Below are 22530 nucleotides of genomic sequence, written 5' to 3' on the forward strand. Positions count from 1 at the left end.
AGGGCTGGTGAAATGTAGCATTTATGTCTAACATTCCTGAGTACAGAATACTGAGGCGTGACCTGCCCAACAGAAATGTTGTTTGTGGGTGCCAAATTTGGGTTCTCCGTGTCATTTCTGATTCACTTGAGATGTGCACTTAGTCTTGCAGGCAGAGCGGATTGCGTAGTATCTGGATGCAACAGACACTTGACGCCAGGGGATTTTCACTGTTAGCGTGCATGCACATACGAGTGCGTGAGATTGTGTGCATGTGCTTGTAGGCGTGTACGATTGGAAATCGACTCTTCAATCAGCCGTGTGGTGTCGACCAGGCTAAAATTAGTGGTGGTCAATTCATCAGCCTTGCAAGCTGTTGAATGGTGCAATCTCAGCACATGTTGCTTTGTCTAACATAGCTTGTTTGCTATCATCGCTTCCGCGATGGGCATGTCTGAGTCTGAGGTGTCGGTACGCATGTACATCCACACGTACTTGCCTCCACATGTTGTTGAAGATCACGTGTGACGTTTCTGTGGTTGTATGTGTCCGTACATGCATGTGTACATGTGTGTGTGTGTGTGTGTGTGTGTGTATGTGTGTGTGTGTGTGTGTGTGTGTGTGTGTGTTTGTTTGTGTGTGGGTGTGCGTGTTGCGGAATGGATGTGAACCGCTTTTGTTGCCTCTGTCCCAGGTTGCTGACCACACCGTCTGTTTGCCATACCGCAGCGTCACAATCACTTTCACCAGCTTGCACCTAGCCAGTGAGCTTGCAACAATATTCTTCCAAACAAGACTCCAGTATGCTATTTCATGAATTTGTTTTGAAAGCGGTCTCTGCATGTTTTTCTTACTTTCATGCTGCATTTTGTTGACTTCACTCATTCTGCCCATGATTCTTTATTGAGAGACTCAACCTGAACTGCAGTGTGTTTTACTTTTCTTCGATTCGACTGCGTTACACGTTTGCTGTGCTTTGGCATTTGGACTTTCTGCGATTGCAGCTCTGCATGTGTGTCTTGCCTTGACTGGTGGACGATCTTCTTACGCTGTGTTGTTCTGCAGTGTGCTGTGTACTCGAAGTAGCTTCCCAGTTTTTCTGCATTGCAGTGTTCTGCCTTGTGTTGCCCTGCCTGGCATTGTCTGGCCTTGCATAGCCCTACGTTGGCAACATATTTCAAGTTTCAGCTGGCTTTCTTCTTTTAATATCATTGTCTTGCCCCACTTAAAGCAGTGTGCTCTGTGGTCAAGTGCCAATTTTTGACGTGCACAATGTATTCCAATGCCTCGTTTGCTAGCTTTTTTGAAATATTTTTTAGAAGGACTTTTTCAAGAACTCTCCCTAGAGGACCCAATGTACTGTTTGCCGCAGTTTCTCATGCATGGCTTGCCACCGCGGCTTTCTGTTCACTTTTTTTTGATGCTGTTCACTTTTTCGCCAGTCGCGGTTGCCTGCTTTCCTTCGCTCAGCTTGCTTTTCCAAGTCTGCCTCGCCGCCGCATTCATAGTATTGTATGCCTGTTTGTGCCTTTGCCACACACTGCACATGCACATGTACGCTCATGCAAGATGATGCAAGATGTTTTTTTCCCTATTCAAGTTCCAAATTTAGATCCTTGTATTCATTGAATGAACTACTACTAGTAGGAGTTTTCCTTCTTTTTTTCCTTTTCGAATCATATTTTTTAAACAATCATGATTGACATTTAAAAAGACGTGTGCGGTGATGGATGTGCCTGAGAACGTCTTGTGGCTGTGTGTGCACGGATAGTTGCATTCGTTTGTATGTGCCGCGGTGTGATGATAATAGCTGAGCATGGCCCTTTCTCGGACAGCAGATGTTGCCACTGGATGTGGACAAAGATGCATCTGTGTTTTTGCCTTCACTATCCTGGCGAGAGCGGAATGGAATCGTTCTGTCTTGTCTTGTGTGGCTTGTGTGTATTGCGTGGTGTGTGTGTGTGTGTGTGTGTGTTTGTGTGTCACTGTGTGTGTGTGTGTGTGTGTGTGTGTGTGTGTGTTTGCGTGCATGAGTGTGCATGTACCGTGATCTAAGAGTAGACTACTGTCCTGGTTCATTGCTCCAGACAACAGTAGATCTACCATGAACCAGTGCAGCGAATATTCCAGTGGGCCATCACCTTCCCAGCTGTAATGCACTCCGTATCATGAAGGAGTGTTGCGAGAACTAAGCCAGGGACCGCTATAGCGCTAGCGCTCTTCAAGCCAAGCTGGCTACAACACTGCAACTACATTAGTATGTACATGTACATGTGCATCAAGGATTGACCCCATTGTTATTGGATACATTATCATTTGTCCGTTTTGGTCATCGAATCCAACTAAAATCAAAAACAACACCTTATTTTGCGACTCCCTGATGTAGATGTACATGCCTAATAATAACTCTTGCCCAGCTGCCACCGTGATGATAGGGAACACTGTCTTGTCTTTGAAGGATTCAGTCTAGACGTCTACGGCTGAGTGGGTCCGGTGCTAGGGTAGTGCGGCTGCGCTCTGACCGCCAGGCTAGAAACCGTGTCTTCTTCGTCATTGGGCAGTGGAGCGGATGAAGCCGTTCGGCGTTGGCGCTGAAGCCAAGAAGGATGATGCCGAATGCTTTGCTACTACTAACGGCATCAGCCAAGTCCGTACTACCGACACTGTCACTCACTACTACCAACATCTATACTGATGATGGCGATAAAGTAACGGCCAAAAGCCAAGGATACACAACAAGCAAGCCTCCACGAAAAAGAGAAAAACACAGAAAACACAGACTGCAAATACTCAAAAAGAAAAAGAGAAAGGGAAAAAGGACAAAAGAAGAAGAAGTACGAGAGAAAAAGGAAAAAAGAACAAAAGACAAACATAACGAAAAAGAAAAAATCACGACTCCAAGTCCAAGCCTAGATCCTGGCTAGCCATAAAAATAAACCTTTAAAGGGGAAGTATACCCTAAAATCAAATTTTCACCAGTTGTAGTCTTCTGGGTGCTGAGTCGAATGGTCTTGGTCCGAGGAAGCTGCGACGCTCCCTTCCTACTTGAATCCCAATCGAACTCGCGCACTTCCACCGAAACTGGGTGACTGCGCCCCACGAGATGGGGATTTGTATGCAAAATGTCACTAAAAGCGCCATTTCGTTCTTATAAAAGCACGGATGACCGCGATTGACCCATATGTTGTAGTCTTTTGGACGCTGAGTCGACTGGTTTTGGTCCGAAAAGGCTGCGATGCAGCGTTCCTCCTTTATTCCCAATCGAACATGGTTGAACAAGCGGTCACGTGCTCCTGGGTGCCCAAATCACCTGGTCACCGCGCCAGCAGGCGACAACTTTCACACCAAGGTTCAACTCGAGTTCAACTCGAGTGACAGGACTGCACCCAAAAAAGGTCAAACAGGCTAGTAAGTTGTACCCTGCAGGCACGGTGACCAGCTGACTGGTGTACGCAGGAGCACGTGACCGCTTGTTCAACCATGTTCGATTGGGAATAAAGGAGGAACGCTGCATCGCAGCCTTTCCGGACCAAAACCAGTCGACTCAGCGTCCAAAAGACTACAACATATGGGCCAATCGCGGTCATCCGTGCTTTTATAAGAACGAAATGGCGCTTTTAGTGACATTTTGCATACAAATCCCCATCTAGTAGGGCGCAGTCACCCAGTTTCGGTGGAAGTGCGCGAGTTCGATTGGGATTCAAGTAGGAAGGGAGCGTCTCAGCTTCCTCGGACCAAGACCATTCGACGCAGCACCCCGAAGACTACAACTGGTGAAAATTTGATTTTAGGGTATACTTCCCCTTTAAAGGGGCAAAAATTAAAATTTCACCAGTTGTAGTCTTCGGGGTGCTGAGTCGAATGGTCGTGGTCCGAGGAAGCTGAGACGCTCCCTTCCTACTTGAATCCCAATCGAACTCGCGCACTTCCACCGAAACTGGGTGACTGCGCCCTACTAGATGGCGATTTGTATGCAAAATGTCACTAAAAGCGCCATTTCGTTCTTATAAAAGTATGGATGACCGCGATTGGCCCATACATGTGTCATAGCCCGGGAGTGAGGGCTTGTAACTTGTAACTTACTTCTGGTAGCTACTGTGCGTAGAACGTGGACACACTATGTCTTCCGTAGTTGGAACAGTTATGTACTCTTGATGATAGGTTTGGCTGCTTTCAATAGATGAAGCGCACGACTGTGCACTTGCGGTAGAAAGTGCAATACAATGTAATTATGAATTCGCAATATAGTAGTAGTACGCGAGGTGTGGATGAGTGTGAGTGCACCTACTTGACCACTTGGTTGGCAATGCTTTTAATCAGGTTATTGCAGTCTAGACGCCGGGTCTAGTCTCGCCCCTTTCTAATACTCTTTCACACTTTGCATATTTATGTTATCATGATGACCGCCGCTTCTACATGTAGATCACGCAGGCCTGTGCTTGTATGTGTGTGCGTGTGCGTGTCCGATCGCCGTTCCGCGCAGAGGACAAAGTAGCAGTTTAGCTGCATGTTTAGCAAGTACTATCGCTACTGCCCCTGCTTGCTGTTTTCTACAATGTGTTATATCATAGCAGGCTGTTGCTTTTAGCGAGAGGTTCTTTCGGTGCTCTTCTTCCAAACAGGAACATATTCTCTGCTCTGACGAGATCAGTAGGTTATGTGTGTGTTGGGTTAGGACTGGGTGAAGTTGCGTTATGCCAGCCGTGACTATACTTGTCGCAAAACGTTCCGAGGGTTAGAGACGACACAGCCATGGGTGAGACTAACCGGAACGCTGTCCGAGCGAGTTATCACAAGTGGTGCTGTGACCAGGATGGCTGGCAAGAACGAGGCAACAAAGTTCACCATTCCTAGAAGAGGCACAAAGATCTCGGCCAGGCGCTTGTAGACGGTGCAAGCGCAGCATAAGTATATTGAAGATGTTCAATGTATCCTGCCTCACTACTGGTTGTGTTGTTGTGGGTGCGGGAACTGGCCTCCACCAGGGAATAAAGAGGTTTGTTCTCTGTTGTGCTCGATAGGCATGGCGCAGTGATGACTGAGCTGCCTTTTGTGATGAGAATAGCATGCTGCATGATGGGCATACAGTTCGTAAGGAGGGGTATGGATGTGTCGTATCTCTCTAGTCTGTTTGGTCTAGTCCTCAGGCTGGGATGCCAGCCGGAGTGATTAGGGTGAACTATTGGCGGCCTTGTGCGCGAGGAATCATGGCATGATGTTGAGAGGCATGCATGATGCGGCTTGCACTGGTCGGCTTGGCTAAATGTGTGATTAACGGGAATCCGGATGGCGCACGAGGCTCCGCGAGATGTCGCGAGTCAGGCGTGGGATCGGGAAACCTGATGCGACGGTGGTCGCTTGGCATGTTCACACGGCGGTCAGGGTTACAGCGGTTGAATACGCTGTGCCCACGCGCCTGGTCAGACCATTTCTTTGGGTCGAGAGTGTGATCCGGCAGCACCTGATGAGCGTGCTGTCGAACAATCCATTCCTATGGTCGGATGCGACTCTGGAACGGGGATGTTGACCACGGGGACAATCGATGGGTTGTCAGTGGAGATGCTGGTAGATACTGGAGCGGCTGTAAGCTTAGTATTTGCGGATCAGGCTAGCCAGGAAGCTGGGCTACGATCCAGATCGACTCACGGCGGATGCGCCTGGGTTGAAGTTTTGCGGGGCAGATGGTAAGCCTCTGGTGGTGAACGGAAAAGTGGTTGTTCACCTTGGCGTTCAAGGATGTGTTTGTTCGCCGGAAATGCGGGTAGTCGATGGGCTACGATTTCCATGTGTGCTGGGACGTGATGTGCTGTCCAGCATTCCCTGTAACATAACCTCTACGAATGGCAAGCTATGTTTCAAGGTCGAAGAAAGGCGAGGGGGTGGTGCAGATGAGGCTCCGCTCCGCTTGCAGGAGAAGATTGTTCTCCCACCACACCACGAGATGACCGTGGCGGCTGTGGTGGACACTCTTGCATTCGATGGGATGCCAGAGTTGGGGTTCACGGAACCAGATTGTGGGACTGCGAGCGACCCTGGTCTCTTGGTGGCAAAGTGTGTTGTGCGGCCACAAGAAAATCGTGTTCCCGTGCGATTGATGAATTGCACGGCGGAACAAATCACTCTGCCCAAGAGAGCCCAGATTGGCAAGCTGTGTGCAGTTGCAACTGTGGTGGACGGTAGTGAAGAGTTGGACGAGGCGAATGACTGGTGTAGCTACGGGGCTAACCAGGACTTGTGGTCTGTACTGCGAGTGGGGAACCCCGATGGTGGTCCCGGCGCAGGGAAGCGCTCTCCAGGCGGGAAGAGGCTGCTTGAAACCGGTGGTGGTGATGACGATGGTCGGTCACACCATTGCGCGATGAGGGATGATGAGGCAGTACACGAGGCCGACGTTGACCAGCGTGGTCGTGGTACGATGCCTGATGGCTGTTGCTCTCAGGAGGGTAACCGGGAGGCATGCTCCCCACCTGATACAGGCAACAGCGAGCAGCCTGTGGTTGAGGCCGAGCAGTTGGCTAGGCTCAGAACCTTGGTCGAGCAGTACAGATGTGTATTCGCTATGAACATGTCCGAGCTGGGTCGGACAGACGTGTTGAAACACGAGATTAGGACTAGCTGTGATGGTCCAGTTTATGAGCCCGCAAGGAGATTGCCTTGGAGCTCGCGAGAAACATGTCGGAAGTTGGTTGACGACATGCTTGAACAGGGTGTGATCGAAGAATCGGTCAGTCCATGGTCTTCACCAGTTGTGTTGGTGCGGAAGAAGGACGGATCGACGAGGTTCTGTGTTGATTATCGGAGAGTCAATGCGATAACCGTGAAAGATCCATACCCACTCCCGCGTATTGATGATACGTTGGACGCGTTGGGCGGTGCGATGTACTTCTCGACGCTTGATCTGTGCTCTGGGTATCATCAGATGCCAATGGACGAGGCAGACAAGGCCAAGACGGCATTTTCCACGCCTGATGGGCACTATGAGTTCCACGTGATGCCATTTGGTGTGTGCAATGGCCCGAGCTCATTTCAACGGCTGATGAGTGCCGTTTTGCGAGGTTTGCAGTGGCAGATGTGCCTGGTATACCTCGATGATATTATCGTGTTCTCAAAGACGTTTGACGAACACTTGGAACGACTGGAAGCAGTGTTCCAAAGACTACTGGAGGCTGGTCTTCGGTTGAAACCCTCGAAATGTCATCTGTTGAGGACAGAAGTCAATTTCTTGGGTCATGTTGTCACGAAGGATGGTGTGCGCACCGATCCGGACAAGATTGAGACCGTGTCAGAGTGGCGGTGCCCAAAGAACGTAGCAGAGGTGCGTTCTTTTATGGGTTTCTGTGGCTACTATCGACGGTTTGTGAAGGATTTTGCATCCATTTCTCGCCCGCTGGTGAAGCTGACGAGGCAAAATCAGAGGTTTTCATGGGATGGCGAGTGTGAGATCGCATTCCAATTGCTGAAACAGAAGATGTCTTCAGCACCCACGTTGGCGTATCCGAGGTTTGAGACCGATGCGCCCCCATTTGTAGTCGATGTGGACGCAAGTGGCCATGGTTTGGGAGCTGTGTTGTCCCAGACCGACGCAGATGGTCGGGAGCGACCTATTGCGTATGCAAGCAGAGGGTTGAACTCTGCAGAGAGGAATTATGGCTCGACGAAGAGTTAACTCCTCGGACTAGTGTGGGCATTTAGGCATTTCAGATGCTATTTGCTGGGTCGAAGGTTTGTCGTGCGCACAGACCATCAAGCACTAAAATACCTGAACCGTTTCAAAGAACCAAGTGAGATCGTGGCGCGGTGGCTTGAGTTTCTGAGTGATTTCGATTACGAGGTGCGTTATCGGAAAGGTAAAGTCCATGCCAATGCTGATGGCTTGTCTCGACAAGTGCAGGATCAGAGGTGTGGCACCACAGTCCCTGATGAGGTGATCGCTGTGGTATCAGACGAAAGGAGCTCAGTGGCGAATGCTGAGTCGGTCCAGAGTGACCTTCCTACGCCCTTTGTGCGGCGACGAAACTGGACATCAGCTGATTGGGCTGATGCTCAGCAACGTGATCATGAATTGACACGGCTGAGTGAGTGGCTCAGCTCCGGGTCATCTTCGCCTGACTTGACTGGTGTGAGTCCGGCTCTGAGGCATTATTTCCGAGGACGAAAATGTCTTGTGGTGCGAGAGGACGTGATATGTCGCGTTTTGCACAGTGAGAACGCAGGAGAGGGCACAAAGTTTCAAATTTTGGTGCCAGTTGCGTTGCGCGGTCAGGTGCTGAGTGAGTACCATGATCATCTAGGTCACTTAGGTGTGACTAGAACGTATCACCAGATTCAGTCCAAGCTCTTCTGGTATGGCATGAAGAGAGATGTGGAAGACTGGATTGGTAGTTGTGCGTCGTGCAGTCGACGATCGAGGCCTGTGGGGCGTGGCAGTGGCGCACCACTAGAGGTCACTTGGTCGGGATATCCATTCGAGAGAGTTGGAATGGATTTGATTCCCGGATTGCCAGAGACAGATGCTGGCAACAAGCACATTTTGGTAATTGTTGACTATTTTACCAAATGGGTTGAAGCGTATCCGCTGAAAAGCATGGATGCATCCACGATAGCTTCAAAGTTTGTGAGTGAGTTTGTTGCAAGGTTTGGAGCACCGGAGAGTGTGCACACTGACCAGGGCAAAAACTTTGACTCCAGATTGTTCAGAGATGTCTGTTCAATGCTTGGTATTAAAAAGACCAGGACGACGGCTTATCACCCTGCTGGAAATGGGTTGGTAGAGCGTTTTAATCAGACATTGGAGAAGATGATTTCTCACTATGTCGATGTGCATCAGCGAGATTGGGATGTGCATTTGCCGGCGGTTTTGATGGCTTACAGAGCCACGCCTCAGGCGAGTACGGGTTACACGCCTGCGTATCTACTGTTCGGTGGACAGATGTGTCTGCCACAGGATGTCGCTTATGGCTTACCACCTGATGAGATGGTCAGCTTATGCGAGCCTAGCTACGTCAGAGATTTGAGACAAAGGCTAGCGCATGTGCATGCAGTTGTGCGGAAGAAGTTGGAAACCGTGCACAAGCATCAAGCTCACTTGCATGATTCGGGAGCAGTACCCGTTTCATTCGCAGAAGGAGATCTGGTATGTTTGTTGGTACCAGCAGTTCCGGTGGGGACTACTCCGAAGTTCTCCAAGCTCTGGCAAGGGCCGTTTGAAATAGTAACGAAGTTGTCAGACGTAGTGTATCGGGTGAGAGATACACGAGCGGCCAGTGTCAAGGTGCAGATTGTGCACGTGAACAGGCTAAAACGATGTAGAGTAAGGCCTAACCATCTTCACGCTGTGAGTGAGGTGGAGGAACCTGAAGATGCTGAGTCTGTCGAAACGCCCCCGGCTGATGTGTATGTGCCGGACCCTACAGACTTGTTGTATTGGGATTCTGATGAGGATGCCCAGCATGAGACGTATGGCGGCGTGGACGGTGTTGGCGGCCAACCAGTTGTGCAGATCCCGCTACCAGTCAACCAGCCACCGCCACAACCAGCCCAGATTGCGGTTCAGACTCGAGCTGGGAGGACCGTCCGGCCACCGCAGTACTATGGGATGCAAACCCAGTTGAGAAGACGACGGTAAGCCGAATGTTGTCGCCACGAGGACGTGGCAGTCTTTTCGAAGGCGCGGGGAGATGTCATAGCCCGGGAGTGAGGGCTTGTAACTTGTAACTTACTTCTGGTAGCTACTGTGCGTAGAACGTGGACACACTATGTCTTCCGTAGTTGGAACAGTTATGTACTCTTGATGATAGGTTTGGCTGCTTTCAATAGATGAAGCGCACGACTGTGCACTTGCGGTAGAAAGTGCAATACAATGTAATTATGAATTCGCAATATAGTAGTAGTACGTGAGGTGTGGATGAGTGTGAGTGCACCTACTTGACCACTTGGTTGGCAATGCTTTTAATCAGGTTATTGCAGTCTAGACGCCGGGTCTAGTCTCGCCCCTTTCTAATACTCTTTCACACTTTGCATATTTATGTTATCATGATGACCGCCGCTTCTACATGTAGATCACGCAGGCCTGTGCTTGTATGTGTGTGCGTGTGCGTGTCCGATCGCCGTTCCGCGCAGAGGACAAAGTAGCAGTTTAGCTGCATGTTTAGCAAGTACTATCGCTACTGCCCCTGCTTGCTGTTTTCTACAATGTGTTATATCATAGCAGGCTGTTGCTTTTAGCGAGAGGTTCTTTCGGTGCTCTTCTTCCAAACAGGAACATATTCTCTGCTCTGACGAGATCAGTAGGTTATGTGTGTGTTGGGTTAGGACTGGGTGAAGTTGCGTTATGCCAGCCGTGACTATACTTGTCGCAAAACGTTCCGAGGGTTAGAGACGACACAGCCATGGGCGAGACTAACCGGAACGCTGTCCGAGCGAGTTATCACACATGTATGTTGTAGTCTTTTGGACGCTGAGTCGATTGGTTTTGGTCCAAAAAGGCTGCGATGCAGCGTTCCTCCTTTATTCCCAATCGAACGAGGTTGAACAAGGGGTCACGTGCTCCTGCGTACACCAGTCACCTGGTCACCGTGCCTGCAGGGTACAACTTACTAGCGTGTTTGACCTTTTTTGGGTGCAGTCCTGTCACTCGAGTTGAACCTTGGTGTCAAAGTTGTACCCTGCTGGCGTGGTGACCAGGTGATTTGGGCACCCAGGAGCACGTGACCGCTTGTTCAACCCTGTTCGATTGGGAATAAAGGAGGAACACTGCATCGCAGCCTTTTCGGACCAAAACCAGTCGACTCAGCGTCCAAAAGACTACAACATACATGTATGGGCCAATCGCGGTCATCCGTGCTTTTATAAGAACGAAATGGCGCTTTTAGTGACATTTTGCATACAAATCCCCATCTACTAGGGCGCAGTCACCCAGTTTCGGTGGAAGTGCGCGAGTTCGATTGGGATTCAAGTAGGAAGGGAGCGTCTCAGCTTTCTCGGACCAAGACCATTCGACTCAGCACCCCGAAGACTACAACTGGTGAAATTTTAATTTTTGCCTTAACTTCCCCTTTAAAAGTCTCTTGAATGATCTATGGCAGGGGAGGGACTTGAACTCTTGGGGCAGGGCGTTCCATAATCTAACGGCAGAAACGAGCGGCCGACAGTCACCAGAGACTCGCCTGGTTGCAGGGACAACATACGCATTTGGATCATTGATCCGAGTGACACCTTCAGTCTGGCGACGTAGGCGCTTGGACAGGAGATTACTAATTCTGCCGGTGTGGATACGAAGCATGAGGAGGCGGAGTTTACAGTGGGCGTTTTGGATGATGGGGATGAGGCCAAGACGGGTGTAGATGGGATCTGTGTGGGAGGGGAATGGCTGGTTGGCAACGCAGCGGATACATCGCTTGTCGAGGACCGAAAGCTGATGCCGTTGGTGCGCAGAGAGAACCGAGAAGAAGGCATTAGATCCATATAACATGTCCGGTAGTATTAGCGATCTGTAAAATAGCAGGGCTTGTTGCTCAGTTAGGCAGGAGCGAATGGCTCGCAGCGCCGTCAGTTTATGGGAGGTCTTCCGTGTAATAGTCCCAACTTGAGTCTCCCACCGCAGCTGGGAGTCGAGATGTAGACCTAGATATCGAGCATTTGTGGTCTGAGCTAGGGATTTCCATTGCATTCTATGTTAATTAAGTAACAAGGGCTCCCTGCGAGACGCATGAAAGGCCAGAACGTGGGTTTTGGAGGGATTTAGTATTAAGCCTCTTTCTTCCAGAACGTTGGCCAGGTTGGAGACCAAACGGGAGAGGGTTAAATTCAAGAATTCGACAGATTGACTGATGGCGTCTAGCAGGATATCATCAGCAAACAGTTGTGAGTGGGCTGGAGCTGTGATCTGTTCTATTTCCATTGTGTAGATGGAGAACAAAAGAGGACCCAGCACACTTCCCTGAGGAACACCACACTCACAGGGAGAGAGGGCGGACGACTGCCCATTGCTCAGGACGACTCGCTGACGGCGGTCAGTTAGGTAGCTCATGAACTACCTGAGCGCCGTTGAGGTAATACCAAGCTGAAATAGATCTGAAACCAAAATTTGGTGTTTGACCTTATCGAAGGACTTGCTCATATCGACAAGTACAAGACCTGTATGGTGCTGCTGATCCGCTCCCTCCAAATATCTGTCTACAGCCAATGTCAGGGCATCTTCTGTGGTGTGAAGTGGGCGATATGCGAATTGGTTTGCGGGGAACAAGGAATTTTCGGAGAGGAACTTACAGAGTCTCGTGTGGACTATTGTCGCCTGACTTGAAGAGGGGACGAACATCCGCAATCTTCAGAGATGCAGGAACAACACCAGAAGCCAGAGATGCATTGATTAGTATGGTGAGGGACGGTGCAAGGACAGGAGAACAGTGTTTGAGGATTGCAGCTGGAACCTGGTCGCTCCCTGCAGCTTTGCGCACGTCGATGTTGGAGAGCAGCTTAGCGATCTCTTGCACACTTGCTGGAGCAAATTCTTCGAGGCATTCCTTCTTCGTGGGACCTGATGTATATGGCATACTTCCGTATATGGTGCAACTCCCGCACCCCGTATGCACCCGCCTAGAGCTCCTGCTTCCATATGCGCTCGTACACACTTTCCTTGGTGTTCGTACACACTTCCCTTTTGTGTTCGCACACTGCTTGGAATGTTGTTCTTCGTTTGTTGTCCTCCTTGCTAGTTGTGAATAAACTCTGTCTGACACCACATGGCGCAGTGAACATTTCGTCCTGTAGTTTCCATTCTGTCCACACCAACCTAGTTTGTAGTGTCTTACCTGGCCCAGTAGCAGTGTAGCACTCCGTTGGATTTGGATTAGATTACCCTGCAGTTAGTTTGTTAGTTCGTTTTAGATAGGAGTGTTGTTCAATTTATTTCGTAGGACGTAGTCGTGTGAGCTGTCACAACGAGCATTTGTGATCAGCATGGCGAGCAGCGATCCCGCAGCACCTTCTGGTAATGGAGTGCCTGACGTCGCCACGCTCCTGCAGCTCCTGACAACTCAGGCACAGGCGTCTGCACTGCGAGACCAGCAGTTTCAGACCCTGATGGAAAGGATGTCCAACCAGACCAGTACTAGTTCTACAACCCCACCCGCACCCAAGTCTGTGTCCGCAGAACGACCAGTATTGTTATCTACTGCCACAATGGCAGAATTTACCGCTTGGGAGGAGGCCTGGCGTGACTATGCGCAATGCCAATGTCTCGCCAGCCACGACCGCCATACACGTATGTCAGCGTTTCGCCAGGCCCTAGATGAGGACCTTCGCCGTTTCATCCGAGAAGGCATTATCGCCTTCCCGGAAGACGCTGACATTGCTGATGCCATCCCGGTCCTCCAGCAGTACATCCGGCGGCAGAGGAACCCGCTGCTCGACCGAATCGAATTTTACAAGAGACGGCAGCAGCGTGGGGAATCATTTGACTCCTTTTATACGGCCCTCCGTGAACTGTTTCACGCGTGTGACTTTTCTGGGTGTTCAGTATGTCATAACTGCAACCAGGCGATGTGCAACCCCTGCAAGGCAGGCCTGTTGAAATTCAACAACGACATACTACGTGACCGCATTGTGACAGGTGTATTTGAGGACGACGTGCGTCACAAGCTGCTGGCCCTCCAGAACTTGGATCTGGAGGCAACCGTGAAGCTCTGCCGTGCTGAGGAAGCAGCCTGCCAAACTTCCTCTGGCATTCCCTCCAGTGGTCACGTGCACGCAGCTAAGAAATCATCTTATAAACAGCAGAAGGCGAGCCGGCCCGCTCCCATGAAGTCTACACCAGACAAGCCCGCCGGTGACAAGTGTCCCAGCTGTGGTCGCAGTCCCCACACCAAAGGCACATGTCCTGCGAAGTCACGCAAATGTAACGGATGTCAACGTGTCGGACATTTCCAGTCCATGTGCCCGCACAAAGGCAAACCAACAGCATCCGGCAAAGTCGGCCAACTTAAGTTGCAACGTGCCTCTGTTCGACATGGTCTAGAACTCAGTGTCCACACGCAGCTCAACACAGAACCGACCGCCGAAGCCATGACATGGATTCCAGACACCGGCAGCGATGTTGACGCCATTGGGCCAGCACATCTTTCCCAGCTAGGTGGCTTCCCTGAGAACCTTGCCGTCGATTCCGACACTGTTTCAGCAGCAAACGGCACCTCTCTGGTTAGCCTGGGAAAGATTTCTGCCACGCTCTCCATTGGCTCAGCCCAGCACACCACGGTACTTCATGTGTATGAAGACCTTGATGAGGCGTTGCTGTCATGCCAATCTCTCCGTGCTCTTGGCATTCTCCCTGAGTCCTGGCCGCGGATCTCCCGTGTGAAGTCCGAACCCAGTAGTGCAGACATTGCTGACGTTAAGGCTCAGCTGATGCAAGAGTTTGCTGATGTATTTGACGATTCCCAATTGAAGCCCATGGCTGGTACTCCCATGGAGATAAAGCTTCAATCTGACGCCACACCAACTCGTGTTAATGGTGCCCGCGCAATCCCATTCGCATTCCGAGACCAGATAAAATCTCAACTGGACGATATGGTGATCAATGGAATTATTGAGCCAGTCACTGAACCGTCAGACTGGTGCCACCCGATCGTCATCGCAGATAAGAAGTCTTCTAACGAGAAGCGCCTCACCGTTGATTTGCGTAAACTCAACGACCAAGTCTGCCGACCAACACACCCAGCTCGTACTCCGCGTGACGCCGTGACAGCTATTGGTAAAGCCCGTTTCTTCACCACACTCGACGCTCGTCATGGGTACTGGCAAATACCCCTGTCCGACGACTCGAAGCCGCTCACGACATTCATCACGCCCTGGGGTCGGTATCGCTATTGCCGCAACCCTCAAGGTCTGTCCTCAGCAGGCGACGAATTCAACTGCCGCACAGACGCAGCATTTGACCGCCTCGCTAACTTCGTCAAAGTCGTTGATGACGGCCTAGTACATGACGTCGATTTTCAAGACCACGTCACCCACGTTCGTGACGTCCTTCACCGTGCCCGCGAGCATCACATTACGCTCAGCCCACACAAGTTTGTATTCGGCGCTAGTGAAGTACAGTTCTGCGGATTCGTCATCAATGCTGATGGTTATGCCGTTGATGGTAGCAAGACATCTGCCATTCGCCAGTTCGAAGTGCCCTGCAACCGCACTGACCTCCGCTCATTCTTCGGTTTGGTCAACCAATGCAGCGACTTCACACCGCGCATTGCTGAACTAAGTGAGCCGCTTCGCCCACTCCTGAAAACCAGCAATGAGTTCGCCTGGGATCAGCAGCACACCATAGCATTCGAAGCCGTCAAAGCCATCCTGACTGAGTCACCAGTGTTAGCTTTCTTCCAGCCTGGAAAGCCTCTCCGTCTCGAGACTGATGCATCTGTGAAGAATGGCCTCGGATTTGCCCTATGGCAACAGCATGATGACCAGCAATGGCACCTCATCCAGTGTGGAAGTCGTTTCTTATCTGACGCTGAAACAAGGTACGCTGTAATCGAGCTCGAGTGCCTCGCAGTCGTCTGGGCAGTGCACAAGTGCTGCTTGTATCTATCTGGTGCAATGTTCTCACTAATCACCGACCATCGTCCGCTTGTACCGATTATCAACAGCTACACCCTTGACCAGATTGAGAACTCTCGTCTACTTCGATTGATCATGAAACTTCGTCCGTATCAAGTGAAAGCATCGTGGCGTAAGGGTTCAGAGCACGTATTCGCAGACGCCCTCTCACGACATCCTGTATCAATCCCGACTAGTGATGATGAACTTGGAGAAGATCCAGCACTGTCCTGCCGCAGTATCCGTATCTGTCTACTCCAAGATGGTCCCCAGAGTCTCCAGTTCGCTAAGCTCCGTGCCGCAGCAGCATCTGATCCTGACTACCAGATGCTACTCGGGTATATCCAGAACGGATTTCCCTCAGCACAAAAGCAGCTGCCCGAGCCTCTTCGTGCGTATTGGAACGTGCGTGAACATTTGTCCACCGACAATGGCATAGTCCTGAAAGGTCTACGCATAGTCGTCCCAGCCTCTCTGCGTGCGTCAACGCTGATTGACCTTCACGCAGCCCACCAAGGTCTGACCCGTACCAAACGACGTGCTCGTCAGACAGTGTATTGGCCCGGAATGAACAGTGAGTTAGACACGCTAGTCCGCAGCTGTGATGCATGCCGTGAATTTCAGCCGTCTCAGTCTGCCGAACCGCCCATTTCTGACCGCAAGCCCACTTTGCCATTCGAAAGTGTTAGTGCTGACCTTTTCAGTTGCCAAGGTTGCGAGTATTTGGTATTCGTCGACCGCTTAACCGGATGGCCATGCATAGCCAAGCTTGGTCACTCAGCCACGTCAGCTGACGTCATCCGTCATTTCCGCAGGTGGTTCCCAGAATGATGTAGGCGTACCACAGGTCATTTCAACGGACGGCGGTCCTCAGTTTGCGTCTCACAGATTTGCTGAATTTTGCGAGCGCTGGGGAATCCGTCATATCAAGTCGTCCCCTCACTACCCACAGTCGAACGGACATGCGGAAGCAGCCGTAAAGGCAATGAAGTACCTGGTGGAAAAGACTACCAATGACGGTAATCTAGACACCGATGCTTTCCAGCGTGGCCTTCTCGAGTGGCGCAATACTCCTGGCACTTCGGGAAAGAGTCCTGCCCAGTTACTGTATGGTCGCCCACTCGTCTCCTTCGTTCTCGCCCAATGGAGCCAGTTCGACTCCCACTGGCAAGACACCGCATCTGACATGAATGATGTTGATCGAGTAGACCAGCCTCCCAGTCAGCCTCACCGAGAGCTTCCCCACTTGTCTATCGGGACGCACGTTGACATTCAGCACCCGAAGACAAAACGGTGGTCTTCCCGCGGCGTTGTCGTGGCTATCGGTGACCACCGCGACTACTACGTCAAGCTACCGAGTGGACGCGTATATTGGCGCAACCGTCGCTACCTCCGCCCGTACCGTCCTCCTACTCCAGCTTCAACAGCCATGCCTGCATCGTCTCCCGTACCCGACGCTGCACCACAAGCAGTCCCTGTGACTCAGTCGTCGCCACAGTCAACTGTTCAGGTACCACCTCGAACAAGCCAACGTCCCCGGCGACAGAATGTCCCCTTTAACATTATTTCAACGCGTGGACAATCGTACAATTAACACTCGCTCTGTTCAGTTGTTGATGTCCATTGTACCTATTCAATTGTCATTCCCATTGTTTCGCAGTTGAAAACCTTCATGTATATAATTTTTGCAATTATCCCTTTTACAAGTCTGTTGGAAGTTGCTGCTGCTCCGCGACATGTCATTTGCTACGCACATGCAATTTTCACATTATTTTTTGTTGATTAGATAAACACTTGTACGTTTTTATCTTAGGAGGGGCATGATGTATATGGCATACTTCCGTATATGGTGCAACTCCCGCACCCCGTATGCACCCGCCTAGAGCTCCTGCTTCCATATGCGCTCGTACACACTTTCCTTGGTGTTCGTACACACTTCCCTTTTGTGTTCGCACACTGCTTGGAATGTTGTTCTTCGTTTGTTGTCCTCCTTGCTAGTTGTGAATAAACTCTGTCTGACACCACAGGACCCAATGGGGCTGAGAGGCGTTGTGGTCTAGTTGGGTCTGACACAACACCGCTGAATTGGTCACTGAGCTGTGAGACCCTGACGGCTGGTGGAACTGAGGGCTTGTTACGACCGCTGAGGTAGTTGATAGTCTGCCAGGTTTTTCGTGCGTTGGCCTGACTAGCAGCAAGAAGGTCCCTAAAGTAGGTGGCTCGGAGATGTCGTGACATACGCTTGGCTTCGTCTCGGGCAGAAGTGAGGACATTGCGTAGAGCCGGGTCTGCAGGTGATGCTTTCCACCGTCGATGGGCCGCGTCACGTCGCTGGACTAGGTCATACAGAGCTGGCGTCTTCCAGGGGAAGGATTTCCGAGTAGGAGCTTTAGGGCGGTGTAGACGGATAGGAGCATGAGTGTTCAAGACAGCGACAAGTTTCTCCAGCCACATATCCCACATTTCATCTTCCGTCCGCGCAAAGCAGAAGTTCTCTAGGTCGCTATTTAGAAGGTCATGTGCAAATTGACCCATATCAATTCTTGCAATGTTACGGCCACGTCGCACGGTCGGTGTGCAGGACGTTGTGAGTCGCAAATCAAGTGCCACAGCGAAGTGGTCACTGATTGTACAAGATACTACGACACAAGAGGTCACATGATCGTCTCCCACCAGAGCGAGATCCAGGGTTGTTTGGCTGCCCTGGGGTCCAACTCTGGTAGGACTGTCCACTTGGTTCTTGATGTCGAAAGCAGCAAGCTGTTTAGCTGGGGGCTGTCGCGGGAGCTTACATCGACATTGAAGTCTCCAACAATGACCAGACAAGGACCAGAGGTGACGTGGGAAGTGTGGAGACGACAGTGTGACTAGTGCATTCGTCAATTCTTGCCAAAATTGCACAGGAGTGCCTGGAGGACGGTACACACCACCAAGGAGAACCTTGGAACGCTGCCCGCTGACCTCTAACATGAGCACTTCTACCTGGGTGTCAGCCTTCACGATTCGGGCTCTGTCGTGATCTGCATCCCGATGTACCACTTGTAGTGTAATGACTGCTGTCATGACTCGGCCTGGTCTAGTCGTGCATAGCTGACTCTAGTTACTCTTGTCCCCTACTGACATTGTGTTTCACCATTAGTACACGTTGCCTCTACTCTATAGATCTAGTCGGTGCATGAATAGCCGTTCCTAGGTTTACATGTTCCATCGTGCAGTCCGTAGTGCACGCGACATTCTCGGCTTGACTTCCCCTGCTCTGGCAGCCAGCCAGTCATTATTCCTTTGTGATGGTAGAGAAAGGTTGTACATTGTCTTGGCTCGTATCCAGTAACTCTTTGGGAATGAGGGTACGGATTTGAGAAGTAAGTTGGAATCACTAACTGTAGTTACTTGTGTGACTGGATTGGTTGGGATTAGTAAAGTGAAACTCTCTCGAGACGTTTAGGTTGTGCGTCAATCGAGATAGGCTCGGAGATGATCTCTTACATATGCTGCTAAGCCTCCGCCATGAGTTGGCCTGTCGCGTCTGACCAGGGTGTAATTCTGTATGCGTAGGATGTCATCGGAAACGGAGGTTCATAAAAAAGTCTCTGCCAGCATCATTATATCAACTTTATGGGAAAGAATATAATCTTCACTTTCATGCGTTTTATTGAGAAGATGGCAAACATTTAGGAATCCTATTTTGAGGTTACTTGTAATAATTCATGCTGTAGGAGATTTGCAGTGGGGCAAATATCTCATGGCTGAGAGATAGTTGCATGAGGGTAAGGGATGAAAAGGGGCTGCGTGAGGATTTAAACAGAACATTTTAGTGCTCCTCTGCAGCTCGACCTGTTGCTACACTGTCAGCCTTGAAGCGCCATTCTCGAACTCTGACGTTTGAAGGCCAGAATTTGCGTGCAGGCCATGCTGATGTCTACGCGAACAAGCACAAAATAATAATAATAATAATAATAATATTGTTACTGTTACGTTAGATTGACAGCATGAAACACACACGTACAAGGTGGAGGACACTGTGTTCGGAAACAGTGCATGACCTTACTACAACCTTCCGCGGTTGGCAGAGCCAGACTCACTGCGTTCGATTATGCGCAGAAAAAAAGGAAAAAATTATGCGCGCGAATCGCGCTATTCACATCACCCCATATGCCATGTGGATTCCGAATCGATTCAATGACCATGATGACCGCCAGCCACTCAGTTATCATGATTCATGGTCTACCATGCCCATGGTCTACCGGTCCAGGTATACCCGGCAGTGCATGCTCGACATCATGACTCCGTTGCATGCTCTCGGAATCGGATGTCTGGAATTAATATTTTCTTGCTGGCCTTTTCTAATCTGCTGTTGAAAGGTTTCTCTCACGTGTTGTGGAAAGAATCCTTTTTAGTGATCTTCGTTTTCCCGACTTCAAGAGGACACAGTACAGATTCGTCCCCCCAGTCCCCCACATCCTGAGACTAGTAGTAGACCTACCGTGCCCTGGGTGCGGCGGCGCTGCTTAGGTGAGCAGCATTGGACGCTGACCATGTCCTGAACTCAGCGACTGCACTGACGTGCAGAGTTTGTTTCATAGTACTGTAGCAGCGAGAGATTTCGATTCCTGATTGGTGTCGTGGACCGCCATGGCCTACAAACCCAGCCCTGGTGATGTGTTCAGGATTAAAATGACCATCGAGCCACCGAGAGGACAGAAGTATTTAGGTGTGCGCCAGGGAGAAATGGTTGTGTTCAAGAAGTACACAGCCAAGTCGGAGCAGGGACAGAAACTCGGCCTTGGACCGGGTTGGTGGAAGATGAATGTGCAAGGAGTGCGCTCGGAAGCTGGTACTCGTTTCGTGGCAGCGAATAATTGTGAGCTTGTGCTGCGTTCCGTGCCTGGGAGCAACCTGACTGCCTCGATGAGCCCAGATGGAAGCCATGAGGGTGCGTTGTCTGGAAGCTTTGATGGTGGTGCTGCGAATGCTGGAGCCAGTGGAGGTACTGCTGGTGCTGCTGGTGCTGCTGGAGCGAGTGGAAGAGGATTTCAGGAACCGGGTGATTGCCCTGGTACATGTTCACAGTCCCATGACTCATCCGCTGCTGCTGCTGTTGGTGCAGCAGGTGATCCCGCCGAGTCGTGCGCACGTGACATGCACAACACGCACCCAGGAGGACCAGGTCAGTCGACAGGTACATGTAGCTGTAATTACATGTAGTGGTGTTCACTTGAGTGCATGCTTCCCTCATAAAACAAATCATTGCTTGATCAGCGCAATGGAGGCCTAGGCTGTTCGTATTACATGTACTATCTCAGTCAACTCCTGATATAACGAACACCATTGGGCAGGAGAATTAGTTCCTTTAATATAGCGGAAGTTTGTTATACCAGAAAAGTCAGAAATGCACCGACACCATACAAATAGCACAATCATGACAATTGGTTCGTTTGTAACGAAAACAGTTCGTTACAAAAGGTCAATATGGTATGGGTTCAAACAGGGACATGGACAGTGGTTCCCTATTATCACGAAATTCGCTATAAGACGAGTTTTGTTATAGATATAAGTTGAGTCGACTGTATATATTTTTACTTGAGTCTATGTGCTGTTGAATCACAGTGTATGTACGGAATTGGTAAGCTGTGCTTGGTGACAACCTGTTCATTCTTCAACGCTCAGTTCTTTGTGGCCCGACAGCAATATAATGAGTTGTGTCAGTGGCTGTATCATCTACGATGCATGCGGTTATGTTGGATAAGCGCCTCTGGCACCCCTCAGTCTCGCGTAGCTCCTGCAAAAGCTTTTCAGTGCAGTACAATGTGGAACGTGCATCGCAGTCGGCGGAGAGATGGTCGTACATTACTTTAAGACATGTATATTGGTCATGTACATACACGTATCCCTTCACTGTGCATAGTTCAACCCCCCCCCCCCCCCACGCACACACACACAATGGTTGCCTCTTTGCTTTGTCATACCACAACCATTTAATGCGGTGAACCCCTCGATAGGAGATTTGCCTTTGGGTCATCCTAATAGTTATTATTAATGCAATGAATATTACTAAATGCGCACCCATATCACAACCATGGGGACGAATAATGTATTCCAGAACGTTTTCTTGTCACAATTATCAATGGAATTCGTGACTAAAGAGAATGATGAAACTACAATAGGATTTATGCACTTGGAGTGAAACAATGAGGATACAAGCATAGTAATAAAAATACCACAAACTTAGGAAAAATTTGCACACGCCAGAAGTCGGAAACCATGTCCTTGGCCGCGACGTCCATCTCCAAAAAGAACTCCATCTTCGTCGTGAAAAGGCTTGAAATCCTCAATATTCAACGGAGATTCGCGGTCTCACGCTTACTCAGATCGAATCATTTTTTGTTGTAGCAGTTGCAAGGCGGATCCCCGCCACTACTTCAACAGGGTTTCGCTTCACAGCATGCCTGGAACAAGCCATATCGAGGTTACAAGCTACCCCTCTCAGCAAGAAATTTGAAATTTCAATGGTGGAAGGTATACTACTAACAGAATTTCAAAAGGTATGGTTCGCGGCGCGATCGTTCTACCTACGTCATTCAAACTTCGCAGGATAGTTCTGACCTACACGGTAGGCATGGAACCAAAGGGTTTGATGTCATAGCTGACACACAAAGTCACACACACACAGCACATTCGTGTGCACAGATACTAAATTAGTGGACGTCGTCATCTTCTTCCCGCTGGTCTGAAATGTACGATGACGTGCTATTTCGCCTGACGAAGAACTTCAGAAACGGGGAAGTTGAGTAGCGTGTAAACGTTGCATTTGTCTGCTACACATACCATCACGGCATCAGCTATAAGCCTATTGCGCATTGCCAAATATGGAAGGTATGAGTAATGCATGTGAGTACACTGGGATCAGGAATGCACTGTTCAACACCCCAGACGACCATGCCCAGGTGGCTGTGTGGGGTGTTTATG

General features: G+C 50.1%; 3 protein-coding genes across 4 annotated transcripts in view; all 3 read left to right on the forward strand.

Moving 5' to 3' along the window:
* The window catches only part of LOC135819351 (uncharacterized), a 38175-nt gene extending 36481 nt beyond the window's left edge, over positions 1–1694 (forward strand). For both annotated transcript variants that reach the window (XM_065332543.1, XM_065332544.1), the window contains exon 10: positions 674–1694. The gene's annotated coding sequence lies outside the window, so the exon portion shown is untranslated. The remainder of the gene's footprint in view (positions 1–673) is intronic.
* Positions 1695–12936: 11242 nt separating this feature from the next.
* LOC135820040 (uncharacterized protein K02A2.6-like) lies at positions 12937–16395 on the forward strand. The gene has a single exon (XM_065333343.1). The coding sequence runs from the start codon at positions 12937–12939 to the stop codon at positions 16393–16395; it is 3459 nt and encodes a 1152-aa protein (XP_065189415.1).
* Positions 16396–19935: 3540 nt separating this feature from the next.
* LOC135819352 (uncharacterized) overlaps positions 19936–22530 on the forward strand; it is a 65794-nt gene continuing 63199 nt past the window's right edge. The window contains exon 1 of the mRNA XM_065332545.1: positions 19936–20731. Coding sequence (XP_065188617.1) covers positions 20197–20731 — 535 coding nt within the window. The 5' untranslated portion in view covers positions 19936–20196. The remainder of the gene's footprint in view (positions 20732–22530) is intronic.

The sequence above is a fragment of the Sycon ciliatum genome, chromosome 6 (assembly GCF_964019385.1).
Source record: "Sycon ciliatum chromosome 6, ocSycCili1.1, whole genome shotgun sequence".
Taxonomy (NCBI): Eukaryota; Metazoa; Porifera; class Calcarea; order Leucosolenida; family Sycettidae; genus Sycon; species Sycon ciliatum.

Coding starts and splice junctions, on each gene's coding strand:
- LOC135820040 (XM_065333343.1), top strand. CDS start 12,937: ATGGCGAGCAGCGATCCCGCAGCACCTTCTGGTAATGGAGTGCCTGAC.